This window comes from Pelodiscus sinensis, chromosome 3 (assembly GCF_049634645.1).
Source record: "Pelodiscus sinensis isolate JC-2024 chromosome 3, ASM4963464v1, whole genome shotgun sequence".
Lineage (NCBI taxonomy): Eukaryota > Metazoa > Chordata > Testudines > Trionychidae > Pelodiscus > Pelodiscus sinensis.
Window position 1 is genome coordinate 104381446 of NC_134713.1, and position 20253 is coordinate 104401698.

The 20253-nt window shown below is 43.0% G+C and overlaps 1 protein-coding gene across 8 annotated transcripts in view; it reads left to right on the forward strand.

Moving 5' to 3' along the window:
* Window positions 1-20253, forward strand: part of STXBP5 (syntaxin binding protein 5) — a 193085-nt gene that overhangs the window by 26185 nt on the left and 146647 nt on the right. For all 8 annotated transcript variants that reach the window (XM_025184070.2, XM_075924382.1, XM_025184056.2 and 5 more), the window contains exon 3: window positions 19074-19155. In XM_025184070.2, coding sequence (XP_025039855.2) covers window positions 19074-19155 — 82 coding nt within the window. The remainder of the gene's footprint in view (window positions 1-19073; window positions 19156-20253) is intronic.

Here is a 20253-nt window from a genome sequence, read left to right on the forward strand (position 1 = left end):
CAAACATGCTCTTGTAGTAACCCCTATGTTCCTCATTCCATGAGGAATAAGGAAGATTCCAAAAGAAGGGGTTTTTCTAACATTTGGTCCAGTCTAGACATGCCAAATGTTGGAAAAACCTCTTCCTACATAAGAATTGGGGGGGGGAGGGGGAGGAGTGGCAGTGTAGAATGTATAAGGGCTGGGGATAGCAAGTGATGGAGAGGAGACTAGAGAGGACGGGGCTTCAAGGAAGGGGTGGGATGGTAGATCTTCGCTTGTTCTGAGATTTAAAAAGTGATCTTGGGTGTAAAAAGGTTGGAGACCACTGGCTTAAAGGCTTCTGAAACCTATATCTCCTCTCTCGGTTAAAACTTGGACAGAGGATTAAGTGTCCTTCAGCTGCATTGTCAGGCTGCAGTGAGTGATGGGCAAGAGGAAAGATGAAAGAGGAGATGATCATTAAGAGGAGGGGGAGTTTTTATAATAATTAATAGGAATTTTGAGAGAATAGACGACCTGGGTATACTTAGTGAAGATTATTTGTTTGGTTCACCAACACGCCTGGGCTTGCTCTGAATGTAATCTTAATATTGAGTTAATATACCACTTTTTGTATTTATTACTCACTGATTAGTTCTAAATCTTAGTTCTTTGTATATAGTCTTTCCAAAAATCAGAGCTGTGATTATGCTTTTTTCCTCAATAGAAATAACTGCGGTGTTGTAGACTAGTCATTTTACTGGTATCTTACCACCCTTTTTAAAAAGCTCTGAATCCAAACAGTCACTGTTCAGTTATTTTTAATAAAATCTGCATATAAGAAGCTGTGGTGGGAGGGGTCTGGGGAAATAGTTATGTACTTTTTTCTTCCTGTCTCACAAGAGGAGACAATATGTAAATTGCTTTAAGAATTGTTTTTCTTTCCAAAATGATTTTAATTTAGGGTAGCTGCTATTGTTCTGACTTATCTTTTTTAGGAATAAACTGACTACAGAATTTCATTTTAGGCTTGTGTGTTTAATGTGTTTTGTTTTTTGTTTGGTTTATCTCTGGTATTCAGGAGTTCTTAAGCACCAAACTGTTCCAAAGTTTTCGCAGCTTGCTTCTATTTGGCAGACTATCAGATGTAAATTTTTGTTGCTCTACTCATGCAGTTACCATAATGAATTAATGTGTTTATGATTCTCTGGGTAAAAAAAAATTTTTTTTATATATTTATTGGAACAATAGATTACAGGCAGTCCCCGGGTTACGTACAAGATAGGGACTGTAGGTTTGTTCTTAAGTTGAATCTGTATGTAAGTCGGAACTGGCGTCCAGATTCAGCTGCTGCTGAAACTGATCAGTTTCAACAGCGGCTGAATCTGGACGCCAGTTCTGACTTACATACAGATTCAACTTAAGAACCCCAGGCATCCCCAAGTCAGCTGCTGCTGAAACTGATCAGCGGCTGATTCCAGGAATCCCGGGGCAGAGGCTTCCTGTAGTCAGCCACTGGTCAGTTTCAGCAGCTGCTGACTTGGGGACGCCTGGGGCAGAGCAGCTGGGGTGCTGCTGGGTTGGTCCAGTAGCGCCGCCGCTCCTCGGCACTACTGGACCAACCCAGCAGCACCCAAGCTGCTCTGCCCCAGGCGTCCTGATTCAGCCACTGCTAAACTGACCAGCAGTGGCTGAATCAGGACGCCTGGGGCAGAGCAGCTGGGTGCTGCCCGGTTGGTCCAGTAGCGCCCAGAGCGGCGCTACGGGACCAACCGGCAGCGCCCCAGCTGCTGTACCACAGGCGTCCGGAGCAAAGCTGTGGAGCACGGGGGCAGCGGGACAGCCCAGACGCGCCGTGGCTGTCCTGCTGCCCTCGGGCTCCGTGGCTTTGCTCTGCTTTGCTCCCCGTCCTCCTGGTCTGCAGACTAGGGGGACGGGGAGCAAAGCGGCGGAGCACGCGGGCAGCAGACAGCCCAGACGCGTCTGGGCTGTCCGCTGCCCGCGTGTTCCGCCGCTTTGCTTCCTCTCCCTGGTCTGCTGGAGACCAGGGAGAGGGAGGGCCCCGTTCGTAAATGTGGATCCGACATAAGTCGGATCCGCGTAACTCGGGGACTGCCTGTACCAGCAATTTGACACATCTGTTGTGTGAAGCTACTGTTATATTTGTGTTCTGTTGTTTAACTATCGCAACAGTTTTTAAAATACTGCCTAAATCAGAATATTCTGTAGTGAATTTAATTGCCGATCATGGTTTATATTTGCTTCATAAACTGGTGTGTGGAGTGGCCATAGGGGAGATTGTTTACAAGTGAGCTTTATAGGCATCAGGGAAGCAAAATTAGCATGGACAGCCCATAGCATATTAATGTCTTGAATAAAGTCCCCATTTTTAATTTACTTTAGTATGTCTCTACTTTTTCGTTAGTGATGAATGCTACCAGTAAATGTTGTGCTCAGGATGGATTGATTTAAATCGCTAATTTTGATCAGTTTAAATCACTAAAAAGGGAACCTTGATTTGCATTTGTACTTTTTAGCTACTTTCCCAAACAAAGGCTGATCCTTGTTGTTTGGTAACCATTAAAATATGTTGATTTGCAATTAAATATAGCTTTTGTGTTAAGTTTGATGGTAGAGTAAAAGCTTTGTTATCCAGCACTCTTAAGTGGAAAACTCTGTTAATTGACATTTTCCCCAGCCAGTTAAAAAGTTTGAATTTAACTGTGTCTCAGATGGACTGCCAGCTCCGTCCCTGGGGTAAAAGCAAGCCTCCTCTCCCAGAGCAGAGCTGGCAAGGGCTGCTTTATCCGGCACATTCAGTTAACCAGCAACTGCTGTTCCCCCAGTATGCTGAATAAAGCTTTCACTGTACTTATTGTCAAGGGTTCGATCAGAGGGTCCCTTAGGATGTCACTTTGTGTGCTGGCCATGCCACTGTGCCCACCTACCTGCCCCTGGGATTTCCCCCCATCCTGTCCTGCTGGGTTACGCTAGGCTTGATTAAAAAACAGAAGTTTTTTATTAAGTAAAAAAAACTGTGATTTAAGTGATTGCAAGTGAAAACAGATAGATCAAAGTAAGTTGTTAAACTAAAATAAACCAAACAATCCAGCTAATTCTAATACACTAAGAAACTTGTTACATGCAAATTCTTACCCCAAGAGATGTGCAAGAGATGATCAGAACAAGTTAGACAGCCTTTTAGCTTGGGACCAATCCTTCCCCCTGTTCAGTCTTTCAGGTGTTTTCATTAGGCATCTTAGGAGGCAAGATGAGAGTTTTTTAGAGTATGGCAAATAATACTATTGTTTGGTTCCCCCTTTATGTTCCTTGTGCCTAAGGGGGAAATGCTTTGCACTTTGAGTGGAAAAGTACCATATCCAAAATAGGCTCCAGAATAAGGTGGCCTGGCCGCATGTCCTGGCATGACCAACCACAGTTGAAGCTTACAGGGGAAAACACCAGTATACATGTTCAGCATATTGTAACTTTAAAAATGATGATGCATGATGCATTTTGCCTAAAGCATCTTTGAGTTATGCATATTCATATTCAAAAGCCAACTTTCATAAAGCATGGGTCTCCTCTGTGACTTTTACTGTACCCTCTTGATTAGCAAACTTTACATACAATTATTTTAGCAATTAGCTTCTCATTTATTCAGATTCTTAAGGGCTTTTTTATGTTGGAAAATGGAGGCTAAATGCCTCTCACTTACTAGAGTAACTTTTTACGAGTGGTTATATGAAACTGTATTTGGATGAAAATTACAATTCAATTAAAATGCACGAAAGAGCATTTTAAATTTTTTTATTTGTTTAAACAGCAATAACAAAAAAAACTGCAAACGTATGCAGCAAGAAAGCAAGTTTATCAAAACATGATTTGTAATTAAAATAATTATTTATTAAACAAAGATAATGTTATCCGTAGTTAGTGATTTCTAACTGCACAACTTGTACTTTAGAACGTCTGAGTTGGATCTTACTCTTTTAGTTTGTATTAATCAAGTAGAAGAGAAAAATAAGCTTTCCTGCATTTTTCAACTGCCAATGCTTTGTTAACTTTGAGTGAACTAGTCATCAAAGTGAATTAGTTGAATCAATTGAAATAAAATACAGGCAGTCCCCGGGTTACGTACAAGATAGGGACTGTAGGTTTGTTCTTAAGTTGAATCTGTATGTAAGTCGGAACTGGCATCCAGATTCAGACACTGCTGAAACTGACCGCCAGTTCTGACTTACATACAGAATCAACTTAAGAACCCCAGGCGTCCCCAAGTCAGCTGCTGCTGAAACTGATCAGCAGCTGATTCCAGGAAGCCTGGGGCAGAGCAACTCTGCCTGGGGCTTCCTGTAGTCAGCGCTGGTCAGTTTCAGCAGAAGCTGACTTGGGGACGCCTGGGGCAGAGCAGCTGGGGTGCTACTGGACCAACCCAGCAGCACCCCATCTGCTCTGCCCCAGGCGTCCTGATTCAGCCGCTGCTGAAACTGACCAGCAGCGGCTGAATCAGGACCTGGGGCAGAGCAGCTGGGGTGCTGCCGGGTTGGTCCAGTAGTGCCCACGGGCGCTGCAGGACCAATCGGCAGCGCCCCAGCTGCTCTGCCCCAGAGTCCAAAACAAAAGCCTGGTCTGCTGGGGGGGGGGGGGAGCACACTAGCCGCGCCCTCCCCCCCCAGCAGACCAGGGACACGGGGAGCAGAGCCGCAGCGGCAGCGGGGTGCCGCGCCTCTGAGGCTTTGCTCTGGCAAAGCCTCAGAGGCAGGGACCCCGCCGCGGCTGCGGCTTCAGTCTGGGTGCCTGTGGTCTGCTGGGGACGGTCCCCAGCAGACCACAGGCTCCCGGACTGAAGCCGCAGCCGCGGGGGGTCCCGCGCCTCTGAGGCTTTGCCAGAGCAAAGCCTCAGAGGCGCGGGGAACCGCCGCGGCTGCCGCTCCAGTCTGGGTGCCTGTGGTCTGCTGGGGACCGTCCCCAGCAGACCACAGGCTCCCGGACTGAAGCCGCAGCCGCGGGGGGGTCCCGCACCTCTGAGGCTTTGCCAGAGCAAAGCCTCAGAGGCGCGGGGAACCGCCGCTGCTGCCGCTTCTTGACTGAAAGCCTCAGAGGCGCGGGACCCCCCGCGGCTGCCGCTTCAGTCCCGGTGCCTGTGGTCTGCTGGGGACCGTCCCCAGCAGACCACAGGCACCGTGACTGAAGCGGCAGCAGCGGCGGGTTCCTGCGCTTCTGAGGCTTGCTCTGGCAAAGCCTCAGAAGCGCGGAAACCCGCCTGGTGCCCCTGGTCTGCTGGAGACGTCTCCAGCAGACCAGGGGCACCGGAGCAGCTTACAAACGGGGCTTTCTCGCCTCTGAGCTCGCAGGTAGCAATCCGCTACCTCGACCTCCGGGGCGAGAGCCCCGTTCGGAAGTGCGGATCCGACGTAAGTCGGATCCGCTTAAGTCGGGGACTGCTTGTACCACATGTTATGAGAGAACTATATAATATTAGCATAGAAATTTTGCTTTAAATCCATAAATCTCAAAGCAGTTTCAAAAGAGATGGTAAACAGATATTTTTAAGAGAGTGAAGTTGAAGTACAGAGAGAGAAAATGCCTTGCCCAAGGTTGCAGAGCATGTCTTCAAAAGAACAGGGTATAGCACACATTGTTTTGTATTATTTGTATTAGCATAGTAGCTAAGAGCTAGTAATGTGCTAAGTTCTGTATCAAGGCAGAAAAAAAAAGATGGTCCCTGCTCCAAGGTGCTAGCGATCTAGGTATAACACAAGCAACAACAAATGAAGATGGACAGAAAAGGAAGCACAAGGATCAATGAGCCAATATTGGTCATTGAATAGGCATCTGAAACCATGAGCTAACTGTTGTGTACATGTGTAGATTTTTTTAATCACATCAAAAGTTCTGAGGAGGGATTTGAAGGTGGATAGTCAGGTAGCTTTGCAGATATTCAGGGAGAGTGCCTCCCAAATCTGTGGTCTAGCATGGAACAAAGCATCTTGGAAAATTTAGCAAGTGGACAATGGAAGCTAGCATCTTGGGCCAGTCAGAGATGAGCACTAACTGCTCCCAAGTGAAGGAGATGATAGGTAGGGTACAGATTGGCTGTGAAGGGCCTTTAAAGTAAAGGCTGCCTGCTTCCCCTAATTTTTTAATTATTCTGTTTATTCCAATTCCTACGTGGATCTAATTGTCTTCGGTGTAGTTGCTTTTGTTGTCAGTTATGTCATACAATGTTTACCGCTTTCCCTCCAAGCAACCACTTGGTCTATCTTGGTCTCAGTCTATCCAAAAGCTAAGGTGTAACAAAAAGATAGCATTTCATTGATGTGAATTGCAGTGAATGTCTTCTGATTGTGCTCAGTGTTTATACCCCTGCTCCTTACATGTCAGTTTCCTGCTCGCTCTGGTCTCCTTTCCTTGCATAATGAAAACATACATTTAATCAGATTTACTTTAAGTAAATAGATCCTACAAGCTTCCTCTGTTGCCTTTCTCCTTTTTTTCTATTCTTTACCCCTTTCAGTGTTTTCAGTGTTATTGTTTTAAAGATCCAGAAAACACAGGCTTCCCAGCCCCTTTTGAAATATAAATGTATTTAATTGCTGCTTCCTACAGAGTATTTTCACTATGATGTTTTAATTATGTAGTGACAAAATCAAAATTCTGTAAAATATGAATATTTTACATCCACAAATGGGGAGGTGGCAAACATTTGCTGGCTGTTTATTTGACAGCTTCAGAATATTTAAGCAAGTAGTCTTTAGGCTCCATAACTGCTGTCTTTTTTCAAAGAAAAGCCTCCTATAATTATTAATGGATGTCCTAGCATTTTATAGCACTGAGTATTAGTGAAAGAAGACTTCAAAATCTTTATTTCAGTTCTCAGTTTAAAAAAAACTCCACTGAATAGGAGTTAGGATTGAGAGCAGTGTTCTCTGTAAATTGAACGCTAGAAGGATACTCAGGAAAGACTGAAATGCTGCCCAGCTGTTTAGCAGAGCATCCACAGCTGGCAGCATGTTTCTTCTGGTGATGCACATCCGCACATTCCTCAGTGTTTTAACAAATTGTATTCTGTGCTTGGAAAAACTAGAGGGAACATTAAAATTACAAACGTACTCTCAAGGATAAAGCTTCTTACAAGAATGTTTTAATTATCCTAAAACTAAGCATAACTAATCCAGGAAATTTAGAGTTAACATAAAAACAAAACAAAAAATCCATATGTTCAAATATGAAATAGAGTTAAGGCAGCCGAACAACCTTAGCTCAGCCCTATGTGATGCTATATAATAACCATATGATTATGAGTAAGGCATTTCAGTGTTTGTGATCCCAAATCTGATGGAATTATTTTAAGAGCACATTAGTGTTTTACATATTTTGTTTATGGTTTTACGGATTAGATCCTAATAAAGCTGCAGCTCCGTATTGAAAGCAAAGTGGGAAAATCCAGTCTAACCATTCTCAGCTAATAAAGAAATCAGTTTCTACATATGATCTGCGTGGGCTAGAGCAAGGCATGATGTGTTTGAAGGAAGTAAGCATTGCAAAATATCCTCAATTCTACTTGTCATTAATTCCCAGCTAATTACTGTCTTGTATCTAAGTTCCATTGATTTATTTGTATTCTGTTTGTATTTCTATTTTTCTTTAGTGACCTGGATTTTAATTTCACTGTTAGTTTGTATTATTTATTGTGTTTTAAACATGTTGTAAGCTGCAGGGGCAGGGTAAAAATATTTTAAATAAATAAACGAATACTTCACTAAACTATATTTTGATCCTTTTTATTGCAAATTTTCACCAGCAAAAAAATCTGATGTTACACTTTTTAAAAGTATGTGTAGTAAAAGTGCTGAATTTAGAGTTCTAGAAAAGAAATTTGGTTTTATTTTTATAGCATCAACTGCATGGTGCTTTATAGAAAGACATGAGATCTGTCCCTCACTTATGAAAAATGTGCACTGGGCTGGAAAATGGCACTAAATAGTGATCTTATAAACAGGCCTTATTGGTTATATAATTTCTATTCCCTTTTTCCTGAAAGAAATTAATATTTAAAAGAAGTGATGCTTTTGTGAAGTGCTTACCCACAACTGAAAGAAAAGGAGATTGGCTCCTCCAAGGATTTCTACTGCATTTGGGTCAAATTTATCTGAGAGATTAGGAAATGGCCAAACCCAGTGATCAACAATGGGCACCGTGGGAATGGGAAGATCTTTATGCCCTGTGCATTTGGTAAGGAACTCCCTAATGTTGTTTAAAATCAGCAGCTTAGGGTGGCTGCAGACAAGATTCCATTGGCTATTAGGGAAACTGAGGCACAGTTTCTAAACTACATAGGCTTCAGTCATAAGACTGTGACCTCTAATAGAAGTCACATCCATTAGAGAGGATGTCCACAAATAGTGGTGGACCACATCAGTCAAAGAATCCTGACTTTCCACTGACACAGAAGCAGAATGGAGAGCTGGGGAAGCTATAGACACTACAGAGGCAAAGAACTGCTAAGGAAGCTTCACAAACTCTCCCCCCCCCCCCCACTAGTATAATAAGATGATTCCAGAAGACTTGAAAAATGCTAACATTGTTACAATCTTTAAGAAAGGATACAAGACCGAGTGTGCAAACTATTGAGGCAGTGCCTTGCTATCTGCAGCAGGGAAAATTCTTGTCCATGTCTCTTAAAGAAATTACTTTCTCTGACTGAGGAAATGTTGCTAGAATCTCAGTACACTTTTAGACCATCCTGTGGGACAGCCGACATGACCTTCATTGCTTGTCAAATCCAGGAAAAGTCTTGGGAGCAAAATCAGGACCTGTATATGGCCTTCAGCAATTTGATAAACTCTTATCTCTGTCAGTCAGGAAGCCCTGAGGAAGCTGCTGGCCAGATTTGGCTGCCCTCCAAAATTTATTAAGGTCCTAAGGCTTCTCCATTTTCAGATGACTACCAAAATTTTGTGTAATGGCCTTGAACCTTCCATCATCAAAACGGGGATTAAGCAAGAACGAGTTATTGCCCCAACCATTTGCAACTCAGGGAGCGGCTGTAGATGGAGGTTTTTTTTTACTGTTGAGACAATCTTAGTGCAATCAAGTTTCCTGGAAGGAGGATTGGATGTCAGAGTCAAATCTGAAAGTTGAGAGGCACTTATTGGATTCAGAAAGAGATGGGAGCAATTGAATCCTAGAATTGAAAGAGACCTCAGGAGGTCAAGTTCAAATCCCTACCCAAAGCAGAACAAACTCCAACTAACCTGATAGAAGCTCTTTCTTGTCCTACTATCAGTAGCTACCTGTAAGAATTAAGTCAGGTTAAGAGAAGAGATTCAGGCAATGGTCCATATTAGTAAAGGCCAACTCAAGTCAGTTAATGTCTAAGGTGGGTTGATTTTGATTTTGATAGTTGGTGCTAAGAGCCCAGAGTGACCACTTGAGCACAGCTAAACCTATATGAACTTGAATCTTGTTTGACCAATTTTGTCTGACTAAAGTAGTTCATACTTTAAATATTCAAGTATATATTGTGGCAAGGTCCTCGCTCAGGCCCCTTGCCTTCGGTCACCTTCTGATCCACAAATCAGCTGGAGACCCCTTCTGGTGCAGTCACCATGCCTTTTATTGTCAGCTTCCCACCACCTTCTATTTACAAAGTTGTAGATTGCAGCAAACTCAGCCAGCCTCTCCTCCTGGCTTGGGAGCTCACTCAGCCATACCCTGACTCCCTTTACTCCTCTCTCTTCACTTCCCCTCCAGCTGCCTTATATAGCCCTCTGGCTAATGAGGCCCGCAGCTGCTTCCATTAGCCCTTCAGGCCTGGGCTTGCTCAGCTGGTTCTAATTGATCTTTTCAGTCAGGCTGTAGTGGCAGAGCTCTGGCTTAGCCAGCAGCCTGTCACAGTATATTGAGGGGGGTCTTCAGTTTCTCTATCAGGATTAGTAAGGGCTTGAGCAAAGAACGTTTTAAAAAGATCTTTAGAATTTAAGGATCTTAGAGATCTGAAGAACCTTGACTCTGAGGCCTTATCTACCCTACAGAGTTTTTGTCAACAAAAGTTATGCCATTTTAATTAAAACCGCTATTTCATGTCCATACTGGTCCCTTGTGCCAGCAGAATGCATCCACATTAACTCCCATGGGTGGCAGGTATAATAGGCAGGGGAAGGTATTGCCTTCCCAAATTGCCTCACTTGGCTCCAACCATGCTCTATCAGAGTTCTCCCTCTAATCTTCTGTTCCAGTGCCAGAGGCTGGGGAAGGCAGGCTGGGGGTTCCAGTGCCAGAGGCTGCACCTGTTCTCCTGCAATGGGGTGGCAGCTCAGCTGTGTGTGGAGGCTTCATGGCTTAGATACGGCTAGGAGGCATAACCTGGAGAGGCTGGGGCCATGTTGTTCGGCTCTCCTGTCTGGCATTCCAGGACTAGAGATGGATGCAGCCATGCTACCCACTGGCTGTCTGGGGCTGTACTATCTTGGGTTGGGGGCACTAGCCTGTGGCGGGGGGCAAAGGCCAGTGGCTACATTGGGAGGTGGACTTGTAAATGTGGGCTTCTTTATTAATGTTAGGCCTTGTTAGTAATCAGTTAAGTTGTTTATTTGTAGGTTCGCCATTTTGTTTTGTTTAGAACAACAGGTGAGCCTTCATTTTGATTAGTCATCTTCTTTCTTGCTCATGGCGAAGGAGAGAAAACAGGGAGAGGGAAAGTGTTGCTATGCAACAGGAGTGCATAACTAGGGGGCGCTCAGTGCTTGGTGCTCTTTTCCTCCAGCCTGCTCAATTACAGTGCTTCTCAGACAACTGGTCACTGGCTTGGAGTGTCAGTTTTGATTAAGGTGGGGTAACATCAGACAGTATATTTGATTATTGGGGAAGCACACTTGCACACACGGATTGTTGGATTAGACAGGGCTAGCACACACCCGAGTTGGCGCAAAGGGGCGAGGGTAGGTTCTGAGTTAGGGCCTAGCCTAAGCTCCTACTGTCACTGAGTCGTTCCCGATCCCTGTCATCTGGAGAGATGACTTTAAAGTCTGCTTTCCCTGGAGCTGGGTGAGACAGGAGGCCTAATATTGGCTACCCTCTTCTGTGTGCCTCCTGCTGTTGTGCGTGACTCCTGCAGTTTCCACATCCAGTTATTCTGTCCTTCCCTAGTTCTTTTTACCTTCCCTATCCTATAGATAATAAAGTTTAGTTTCCTTTATAATTTTGTGTGTGGACTCCTCATTTGGTGCCCTGATAGACCGGTGAAAGGGGTGAGACCCAGATAAGCGCTCAGGTGGATCTCTCTGAAGTCCCCCTTTCTCTTAGAGACAGGGGCCAGCAGTGACCATAGTGAGGGTGGGGCTGGGTTCTGGCGGGGACAGAAAGAGCAGGGCCAGGAATGGAAGGCAGGATGGATAGGCTTGCCTCCCCAAGCTATGAGTTCACCTGTCACCCATGCTAACAGCTCTTCTATTAATACAGAGAGCAGTACTCTGTGGTAGCAATCCCATTGTGTAACTGGCTAGAAGATGATTTCGTAAGAGGTCGCAGTGCCTCATGGGACATGTTCTATCCTATCCTTCCAGGGTATCCTGGTAGATTGTCAACTGATTTGTGTGTTCAGGGGAAGAGGTAGTAGAAGGGAGAAAGACAGTGGTGTGTCTGGGGAGGGAGAGACGACAGGCTGACTGATACATCCTGAGGCAGGTGAAGGGGACAGTCCCCCCTGCATGTTAGTCCATGGTTCTGATCAGCACAGCAATCTCTCCCCAAGCAGCCCGCTCTGCCTGCCTCTGGTTCTATAATTCCTTCAGTGTTCTACCACAGCTTCATTAGGGGCCAAGGAGCAGCATCCTCAGCATTTTTGTGAGCTCTCCATGCTGAGGAATGTCATAGCAGCAATGGAGTCATGCACCCCATTTCCCCAGTATTTAAATAATGTGCTGAAATACACTGACAACTTGCGTTTTTTTCTGATTTGTCTTGTGGTTTTGTCTTGTGTTTTTTTTTTACTGAACTCAATAAGCAGATGTATCTTTTCATTGATTCACAATGTATGTATTAATGCATTGAACTATTAATAGTTCTTTCTGTCTGTCTTTCTTAGCATCTTTCTTTCTTAGCTAGACCTGCTACCATGAAGAGTCCAGCTTTTTCAAAAATTTTCCCTCATGAGCAAGATTAAAATCTGGATGTATCTGTTGTGTGCTATTGCTCTTTATAACCGAAGCCTCTAGGGCAGTTGCAATTAAGGTGGCATCGCTGTTTCTAAATCAAACTTTAAATCCAGACCTCTTATTCTGAGCAGAAACTTTGAAGGTCTCAGTGTAGATATCACGTTTTCTGCAAAAATTCTAGATTTATTTGTCATTTGCTGTGGTTTTTAGCAAACTACATATGACGTTAATTTTCAGGTTATACAGTAAAACTCCGATAGTCCGGCCTCCAACTGTTCGGCACTCCCAATACTCCGGCATCAAAATGCCAAGCGCTCCTGATCAGCTGATTAAAAAGCCTGCCGCTCCGCACATGTGCTGGCTGTAAACAGACGGAGCATAAGGTTGGGGGAGGGGAGAGTGGGATCCTGTTATGGAGAAGAGCGTTTTGCTTCAGGGAAGAGGAAAGGGGAGGGGAGAAGGTGGAGGATCAGGTTACAGCACAGAGAACAGGCAAGAGGAAAGAGGAGGGGAGAGGGAGGGAGATTGTCCTAGCCAGCTGTTAAGCCATGCATCTGTACCGGACCTCCCGATTCTCTGGCAAATCTGAAAACTGGCACCACCTAGATCTGATAATCCGGTACCTTTTGGAAGTCTACTTTAATAGCTTTCTGTTGGAAAAATGACACCATTACTCCAATAAAATGGCTAGTCCACTTTTGTATTAAGTACTTTCCATAAGACACAGAATCATAGAATACTAGAATTGGAAGGGACCTTGAAAGGACTTAGTCTAGTCCCCTGCCCCTATGGCAGGCCCAAACACCATTTAAATCATCCCTAATAGATGTCTGTCTAACCTGCTCTTAAATATTTCCAGATTTCACAACCTCCTTAGGCAATTTATTATAGTATTTAACCACCCTGGCAGTTAAGAAGTTTTGCCTAATGTCCAACTTTAACCTTCCTTCCTGCAATTTAAGCCCATTGTTTCTTGTCCTATCCTCAGAGGCCAAGGAGTTTTTCTTCCTCCTTCTTGTAACACCCTTTTAGATGCTAGAAAACTGCTATCATGGCCCCTCTGTCTTCTCTTTTCTAAACTAAACAAGCCCAGTTCTTTTAGTCTTCCCTCATAGCTCATATTTTCTAGATCTTTAATCATTTTTATTGCTCTTCTCTGGACCTTCTCCAGTTTCTCCACATGTAGAAGTAGAAATGGTAGTAACCTTCAAAATTAGGGGGTACATAGTGATTTCATTTTAAAATGCATTTTAAGTAATTAATTGATTTTTCTAACAAAGCTTTTGAACTTAGCCTGTTGCTAATTATGAATTTTGCTGGAAAGATCATCCTACACTTTGTTTGGATATTTGTGTCAGTAAAGTCTGTGTTCACCAGAAATGCCTGTTTCAATACTACCTGCAGGTGCATCATGGGAAGTTTACCACCATATAGCACACTCTTCTGGGAATTTTTGGCAACATATGATTGGGCAAAAACGAATCATGCAGGAGTGACTAGAAGCAAGAAGCAACTTCCCATAATGTATAACACAAAACCAGTGAATTTTTTTGACAATTTATAATCTGGCCAGAAATGATTGGTTTGCAACTGGCCTTTTTGGTGTCAGGCATGCAGCAAATTAACAAGATAATAGCTTTCTAAGCATTTTTAAAAATTATTTGTGTAAATTAACAGATTGACACCGTTAACATGGGAAATTACCACTATCCCTACAGTATCTGTGATAAACAGTATTTTGAGTGTGATTCTTGAGATGTATGTGCCTATGTACATGTCAAACATTTTTAATAGAGCCTTCTTTCAGTAGCTAGCATTCTGGTAGCCGTGTGGAAGTAATACTGTTCCTGAAGGAACTGTTAAGTTAAATTGAAACTTTTTTGATAGTTTTCATGAGCTCTATTAAAAATGTTTGACATGTACATAGGCACATACATCTCAAGAATCACACTAACAAGGGATGTTAAATTTAATATAATTAACCAATCTACTAGTTGATGGAATTTCCATTGACTAGTCAATAAGTGGGGGAGCCACAGCAGCGTTAGCTCCTGATCCTGGGAACTAACCCCACTCCAGCTGGCTCTTAATACATGTAAAAGGCTGGTGCGCAGCGGGGGAGACCCGGAGCGAGCCAAGAATCCGCTGTCCTAGCTCACACCAGGTCCACCCTGCTGTGCCTCTGCGTTAGCTGGGAATCAGTTGATTCCTGGCTCATGCCCAGTCCCCGCTATCTCCCGGCCCCCTGTGGAGACTGATGGGGGGGGGGGGGGGGGAAACCAACTTTTAAGCTGTCTCCTGATCCCCCCCAGCACCTGTTCCTGATCCCCCTCCCTTGCTGCCTCTGAGTAGAGGCAGCAGATTGGGGGTAAGCGACTAGTTGAGTCAAATATCCAATAAGCTTATGCTTACATCCCTATTGAAAAGACACAACATTTCTTAGGGAGATGAGATTGTAAAAATAGGAGTTCTTAATCTCTTATCAGTTAAGCCTGTCTGTTTATTTGAAATAACTACTGTGTTTTTCTTGGCTGTTTCTTCAGAAAGTTAACATTTCATGAAATTGGGGAGGTAAACTGATTTACGGTACCAAGCATGATGTCAATACTACAGTTGTGGGATTCTCTGTTAAACCTTTAGATGTCAAATTAAGTTAGGCAAGAATAAAATAAGAATAATTTGTGGCTATCCTCTTGGGATGTAAGTTTTCTGCACAATAGCTGAATTAAATTAGGAAGCTATTTTGATTGAACATTTAAACTGTGGTGCTTGGATCCCAGAAAGGATTAAAATAGGAATATAGAAATTACCATATTGGCTGAAAAGATGAGCTGTTTATATACTCTAGACTCTGACATTGGTCAGTATTAAATGCTTCAGAAAATTGTGCACAAAACCATTATTGGACAAATATTAAATTATTTTGTCCACAGAGAAAAACTTCTTTCTGCCTTCAAGTAGTTGGTTTATGTTAGAGTTCTTAACTTGTGTACACCTTTCATATAACTGTCTTGGAAACATAGGAAGACGCGCACAAAGGCAAACAATCTTTGGCCTAGCTGTTGAGGGAGCAGTCTTTTAGCTCACTCCTCTGTTCTCCCCTCTCCCTTGGTTACTCTCTTCCGTCTCCTCACCCCTCTGTCTTCCTCTGTTGCTCTCCTTTTGAATGCAGCGCTCTCTTGCACTGGCGCCTCTCCCCCGATGTCAAGGATGCACGCACGCTCTGGCCCCGCCCTACGCCCATGTGCGGCCCTGCCCCCACTTCCGGATCTCATCCCAGGACTCGGCTTCCCTGCACGCCGCTCGGCTGAGCGGCTGCATGGGAGCAAGCAGCGCAGACCACTGTCAGAACGCCGTGCAGCACGGGGGTCAGCACCATTGAAGCGTGGGGCGGGTCGCCCTCGCTGCTGTGGGGCGGCTCCGCCCCGTCACAGCTCACCAGTTGCCAAAATGTATTCTCCGTGGGCGAGCGGATTTGTCGAGCCCTGCTTATGTGGAATTCTTTTCATTCTGCTAGTCATTATAATTGCCAGTCTTTGGCTTTCTTTTCTTTTCTCTTCTGAGATGAAGTGATAGGACTTGAACATAGCATTCAAGGTGATTTTTTCCAACAATATTTTGGACATGATGGTGGTATAATACTTGGGCTAAGTTCTGTTCACTGAAAAGCTTCTTCGATAGATTCTCTAAACCTAAAACAGAGTAGGAAGGTCAGGCCATTATTATAGAGCATAACATGACTATAATTTCATTCAAAGAGAACTTTTAATCTTTTACATACTAATTGCCCTGAATTTCTTTACTGACTGGTTTGATTATCTTGCCAATCTTAAGGTGCTCCGGCAGCTTTTTTCCATTTGCTCACAGGTCTGGAATTGAATGTGAGATAATAGAAAGGGCTAAAGGTTAAAATTACATACAACTACTTAAATAAAATAAAATCTAGAGATTATCCTGCCAATTACAGACTGGTAAATCTAACGTCAGTACTGGGTGAATAGGTTGAAAATACAATAAAGAATAAAATTGTCAGGCACACAGATGAACATAATTTGTTGGGGAAAAGTCAACATGGTTTCTGTAAAGGGAATTCATGCCTTACTAATCTACTACAGTTCTTTGAGAGGTCAACAGACATGTGGACAGGGAGGATTCAGTGGATACAGTGTACTTAGATTTTCAGAGGTTTTGACAAGGTCTTTCACCAAAGGCCCTTAAGTAAAGTAAGTTGTTATGGGGTAAGAGAGAAGGTGCTCTCCTGGATTGATAACTGGTTAAAAGACAGGAAACAAAGGGTAGGAATAAATGGTAAATTTTCAGAATGGAAAGAGGTAACTAGTGGTGTCCCCCAAGGGTCCGTACTGGGGTTAGTCAGGCTATTTATCCCTTTCTCCAGATCATATCTAAACAGTGAGATGGCAAAATTTGAAGATGATACTAAACTGCTCATGATAGTTAAGACCAAAGCAGACTGTGAAGAGCTTCAAAAAGATCTCACCAAACCAAGTGATTGGGCAACAGAAAGACAAATGAAATGTAATGTTGATAAATGTAAAGTAATGCACATTGGGAAAAATAATCCCAACTATACAAGCAATATGATGGGGACTAATTTAGCTACAACTACTTGAGAGAGATCTTGGAGTCATTGTGGATAGTTCTCTGAAAACATCCACTCAGTGTGCAGCTGCAGTTAAAAAAGCAAATAGAATGTTAGGAATAATTTAAAAAGGGCTAGAGAATAAGGCACAGAGCATCTTATTGCTTCTACATAAAATAACGCACGCCCACATCTTGAATACTGTGTCCAGATGTGGTCTCGTCTTAAAAAAGGGGTATTAGCATTGGAAAAGGGCAACAAAAATGATGGGGGTTTGGAACGGGTCCCATATGAAGAGAGATTAACAAGACTCGGATTATTCATTTTAGAAAAGAGGAGACTAAAGGGGGATATGATAGAGGTCTATAAAATCATGACTAGTGTGGAAAAAGTGAATAAGGAAAAGTTTTTCAGTTTTCCCACAATATAAGAACTAGGAGTCACCAAATGAAATTAATAGGCAGCAGGTTTAAAACCAACAAAAGGAAGCTTTTCTTCAGTCAGCACACAGTCAACCTGTGGAACTCTTTGCCAGAGGATGTTGTGAAGACTAGGACTTCAACAGGGTTCAAAAAAGAGCTAGATAGATTCATGGAGGTTAGGTCCATCAACGACTATTAGCCACGTTGGGTAAGAATGGTGTCCCTAGCCTTTGTCTGGAAATGGATGAAGGGATAGGGATCACATGGTGATTACCATTGTGTTCCCTTCCTCTGGGGCATCTGGTTTTGGCCACAGTCAGCAGACAGATTACTGAGCTAAATGGGCCTTTGGTCTGACCCAGTATGGCCATTCTTATGTTTTTAGGTACGTAAGAACAACCATACTGGGTCAGAACAAAGGTCCCTCTAGCCCAGTTATCCTGTGTTCCCATAGTGGCCAATGGCAGGTGCCCCAGAGGGCAAGTAACATGAGTACTAAAGCCTCCTTTTTTTTGTCTTGAGTTGGTGTATCAGGTTCATCACTAGCAAGCAATGTGTTCTGCATAGCACCAAAGAAGAGGCGTTCTTATTTCTGCAGGAGAAAATAAAGGATTCAGTGAGAAATGAGTCTAGGTTTCACCTTTCATAGTTCAGTCCCAGGTTTACCTCAATCCTACCAACATTGAAAACCTTTCTTTCCTCCTCTGAGCATAGAAAGGGTCACAGTGACTTGACAACTGGGATAAAACCTCACTATCCTTTGGAATTACTTCTCTGCCATAAGGATGTTAAATTGCAGTTACCTAGCTAATTGATTAGTCAATAGGACCACTCTGCAGAGCCTTCATGAATGGCAGCCTCCCCTATCTCCTTCACAGCCTTTGATATCCCCCACCCCTGCTGCCCCATCGGATAGTCAAGTAGTGACTCGACTAGTCGCTCCCTCCCCTCCTTCCTGCCTCTCTTAGAGGGAGGCAGGAAGGGGGAGGAGCAGGAGCCGGTGCTAGATGGAGCCAGCACCAGCTCCTGCTCACCCCTTTTGCTGCCTCTTTGATAGAAGCATCAAGGCGGTTGGGGAGGAGGTGACTAGTTGAGTCATTATTCGTCTATCTAATAAGCTTAAGCTTATCAGATAGATAGTCAACTACTGGTTGGACCTTCCTGGTCTGGCACCATTGGGACCTGATGGATCCTATGAGGAATTTTGCCAGACCAGGGGAGGTCACTTCTAAATCCCCTGCTGCTGTCCTGCACCAGCACCACCCGCTCCTCCTCCACCTGGCCCACTGGCCTCCCAGCCAGCTCTTCACCTCTTGCTAGCCTGCTACCCTACCAATCCTGCTGGGCAGCCATTCCTACCCTGGCTCCAGGATAGGGCTACCGCAGCTCCCAGCCCTAATGGGCAGACTTGCTGCCACATGCTGATGGTGGGCTTAATGCAGGAAGCCCACTGTCCTGCCAGCCCCGCAGGGATTCTTCCCATTGGCCGTCCACTGGGACTTTCTGGTCCTTCAATAGCCATGCCGGACCATGTATATTGCCACACCAGAAGATCCCAGTTAAGAGATTTTCAGCCTATAGTCACTTACATGCCTTCTCTGCCATTCCCTTGCCACTTTCTGAGTCTTGCTTGGCCAAATTTGTGAAAAATTTAAGTACTATTTTTTAAACGAAGGTCTGAACTTATATTCTTAACGAAAACAATAACAACAGGAATAAAGGGTCCAATCTGCATGTTGAAATGGCTTTGTGATTTCTAACCTTTCTGTTTAATACATAAGCATGTTTTACAATTAGCTAAATTGGTGGTAAATAAGCATCAGATTTCAAAGGTATACAAGATCTGTTCATAAACATCAAGTCTTTCATAATATTCATTTTACTAATTTTTTGTTGCATACAACAGTTATTCCTTAATAGCATTATCAGTTTTGGTCGGCCAGGAGTTGAATGCTACTGCCAACATGACAGTGGAGCCGCAGTAATCCAGCTCCAGTTCCTGATTAATGAGGTTAGTAAAGAGTTTAATTTTTACTGTAAATCAAAAGAATTTACATCATCTTTAAGGCTATGTTTTTAAAGCTTCCAAATACAAATAAGAATATGAATCACGATTTTGTTTGCTGAATAGTGATATAAGGTATGGACAGCAAATAGAACTTATTTTTTGCTTTGTTCTAAGAAATAAAAGAAGTGTACAAATATAAATTATTACCAAAATAATTTTCTATTTGGGGTATTTTATCAAGATAATAGTATTAATAATCTTTCTTAGAAATACTATGGTCAGATATTGCAGAATGGGTAAGCTTGAAGGCTTGTCTCTCTTAACAGAAGTTGGTACAGAAAAAAATATTACCTCATTCACCTCCTCTTTCTAAATATTGCAGAAGCTATTTAGATAGGCCTTTATTGACAAAGATTGTGAATTGAGTAGCTACACATGGAATTTAAAGGGATGCCATTAATATGAAGTATAGGTCATTTAAAAGTGATTAGTTTATCTACACTGGCCAAATGTTGTGGCTTCAGAATTCTGGATTTTAAAGATTTTTTTTTTACACTCTTATTGCTTAGCTCAAACAGAAAAGTAACAAAAATGCTGCCATGCAAAAAGTAAATCTGGCAAAATAAAAATGTTTTTTCTATAGATTCTAAATATAGTATACAGATATGTAACTTGTAAGAGTTAGTAGATGTAAACGTTCACGTAGAATTGTTTTTTAATATATGAACTTTGTGATAGTTTCAAGAATATTCATAAAACGTGATGCAGTAGTCTGGGATCTTGTGGAACAAATGACAAGGGATATAACCAGAATCTCCCTTTCTTTCTACTAAGCAATATGTGACTTATTATGGAAGTAGGCTCTTTACCTGTGTTGAAATACACATTGCATGTTATATTTACTGTGATCGAGTAGCGTAAAATATGTACTTTGTCAATAAATGGAAATGGTACTCATTTCTATGTTTTATTATTGTCCTGGTTGCATTTTACCTCAAAAGTCAATTTTTAAAGTTGAAGCTGCTCCCTAAAGAACAAACTTACTATAAAACTTTTCAGTTTTAATCATGGTCTTGCTATATATTTTCTTCATGTTGATGT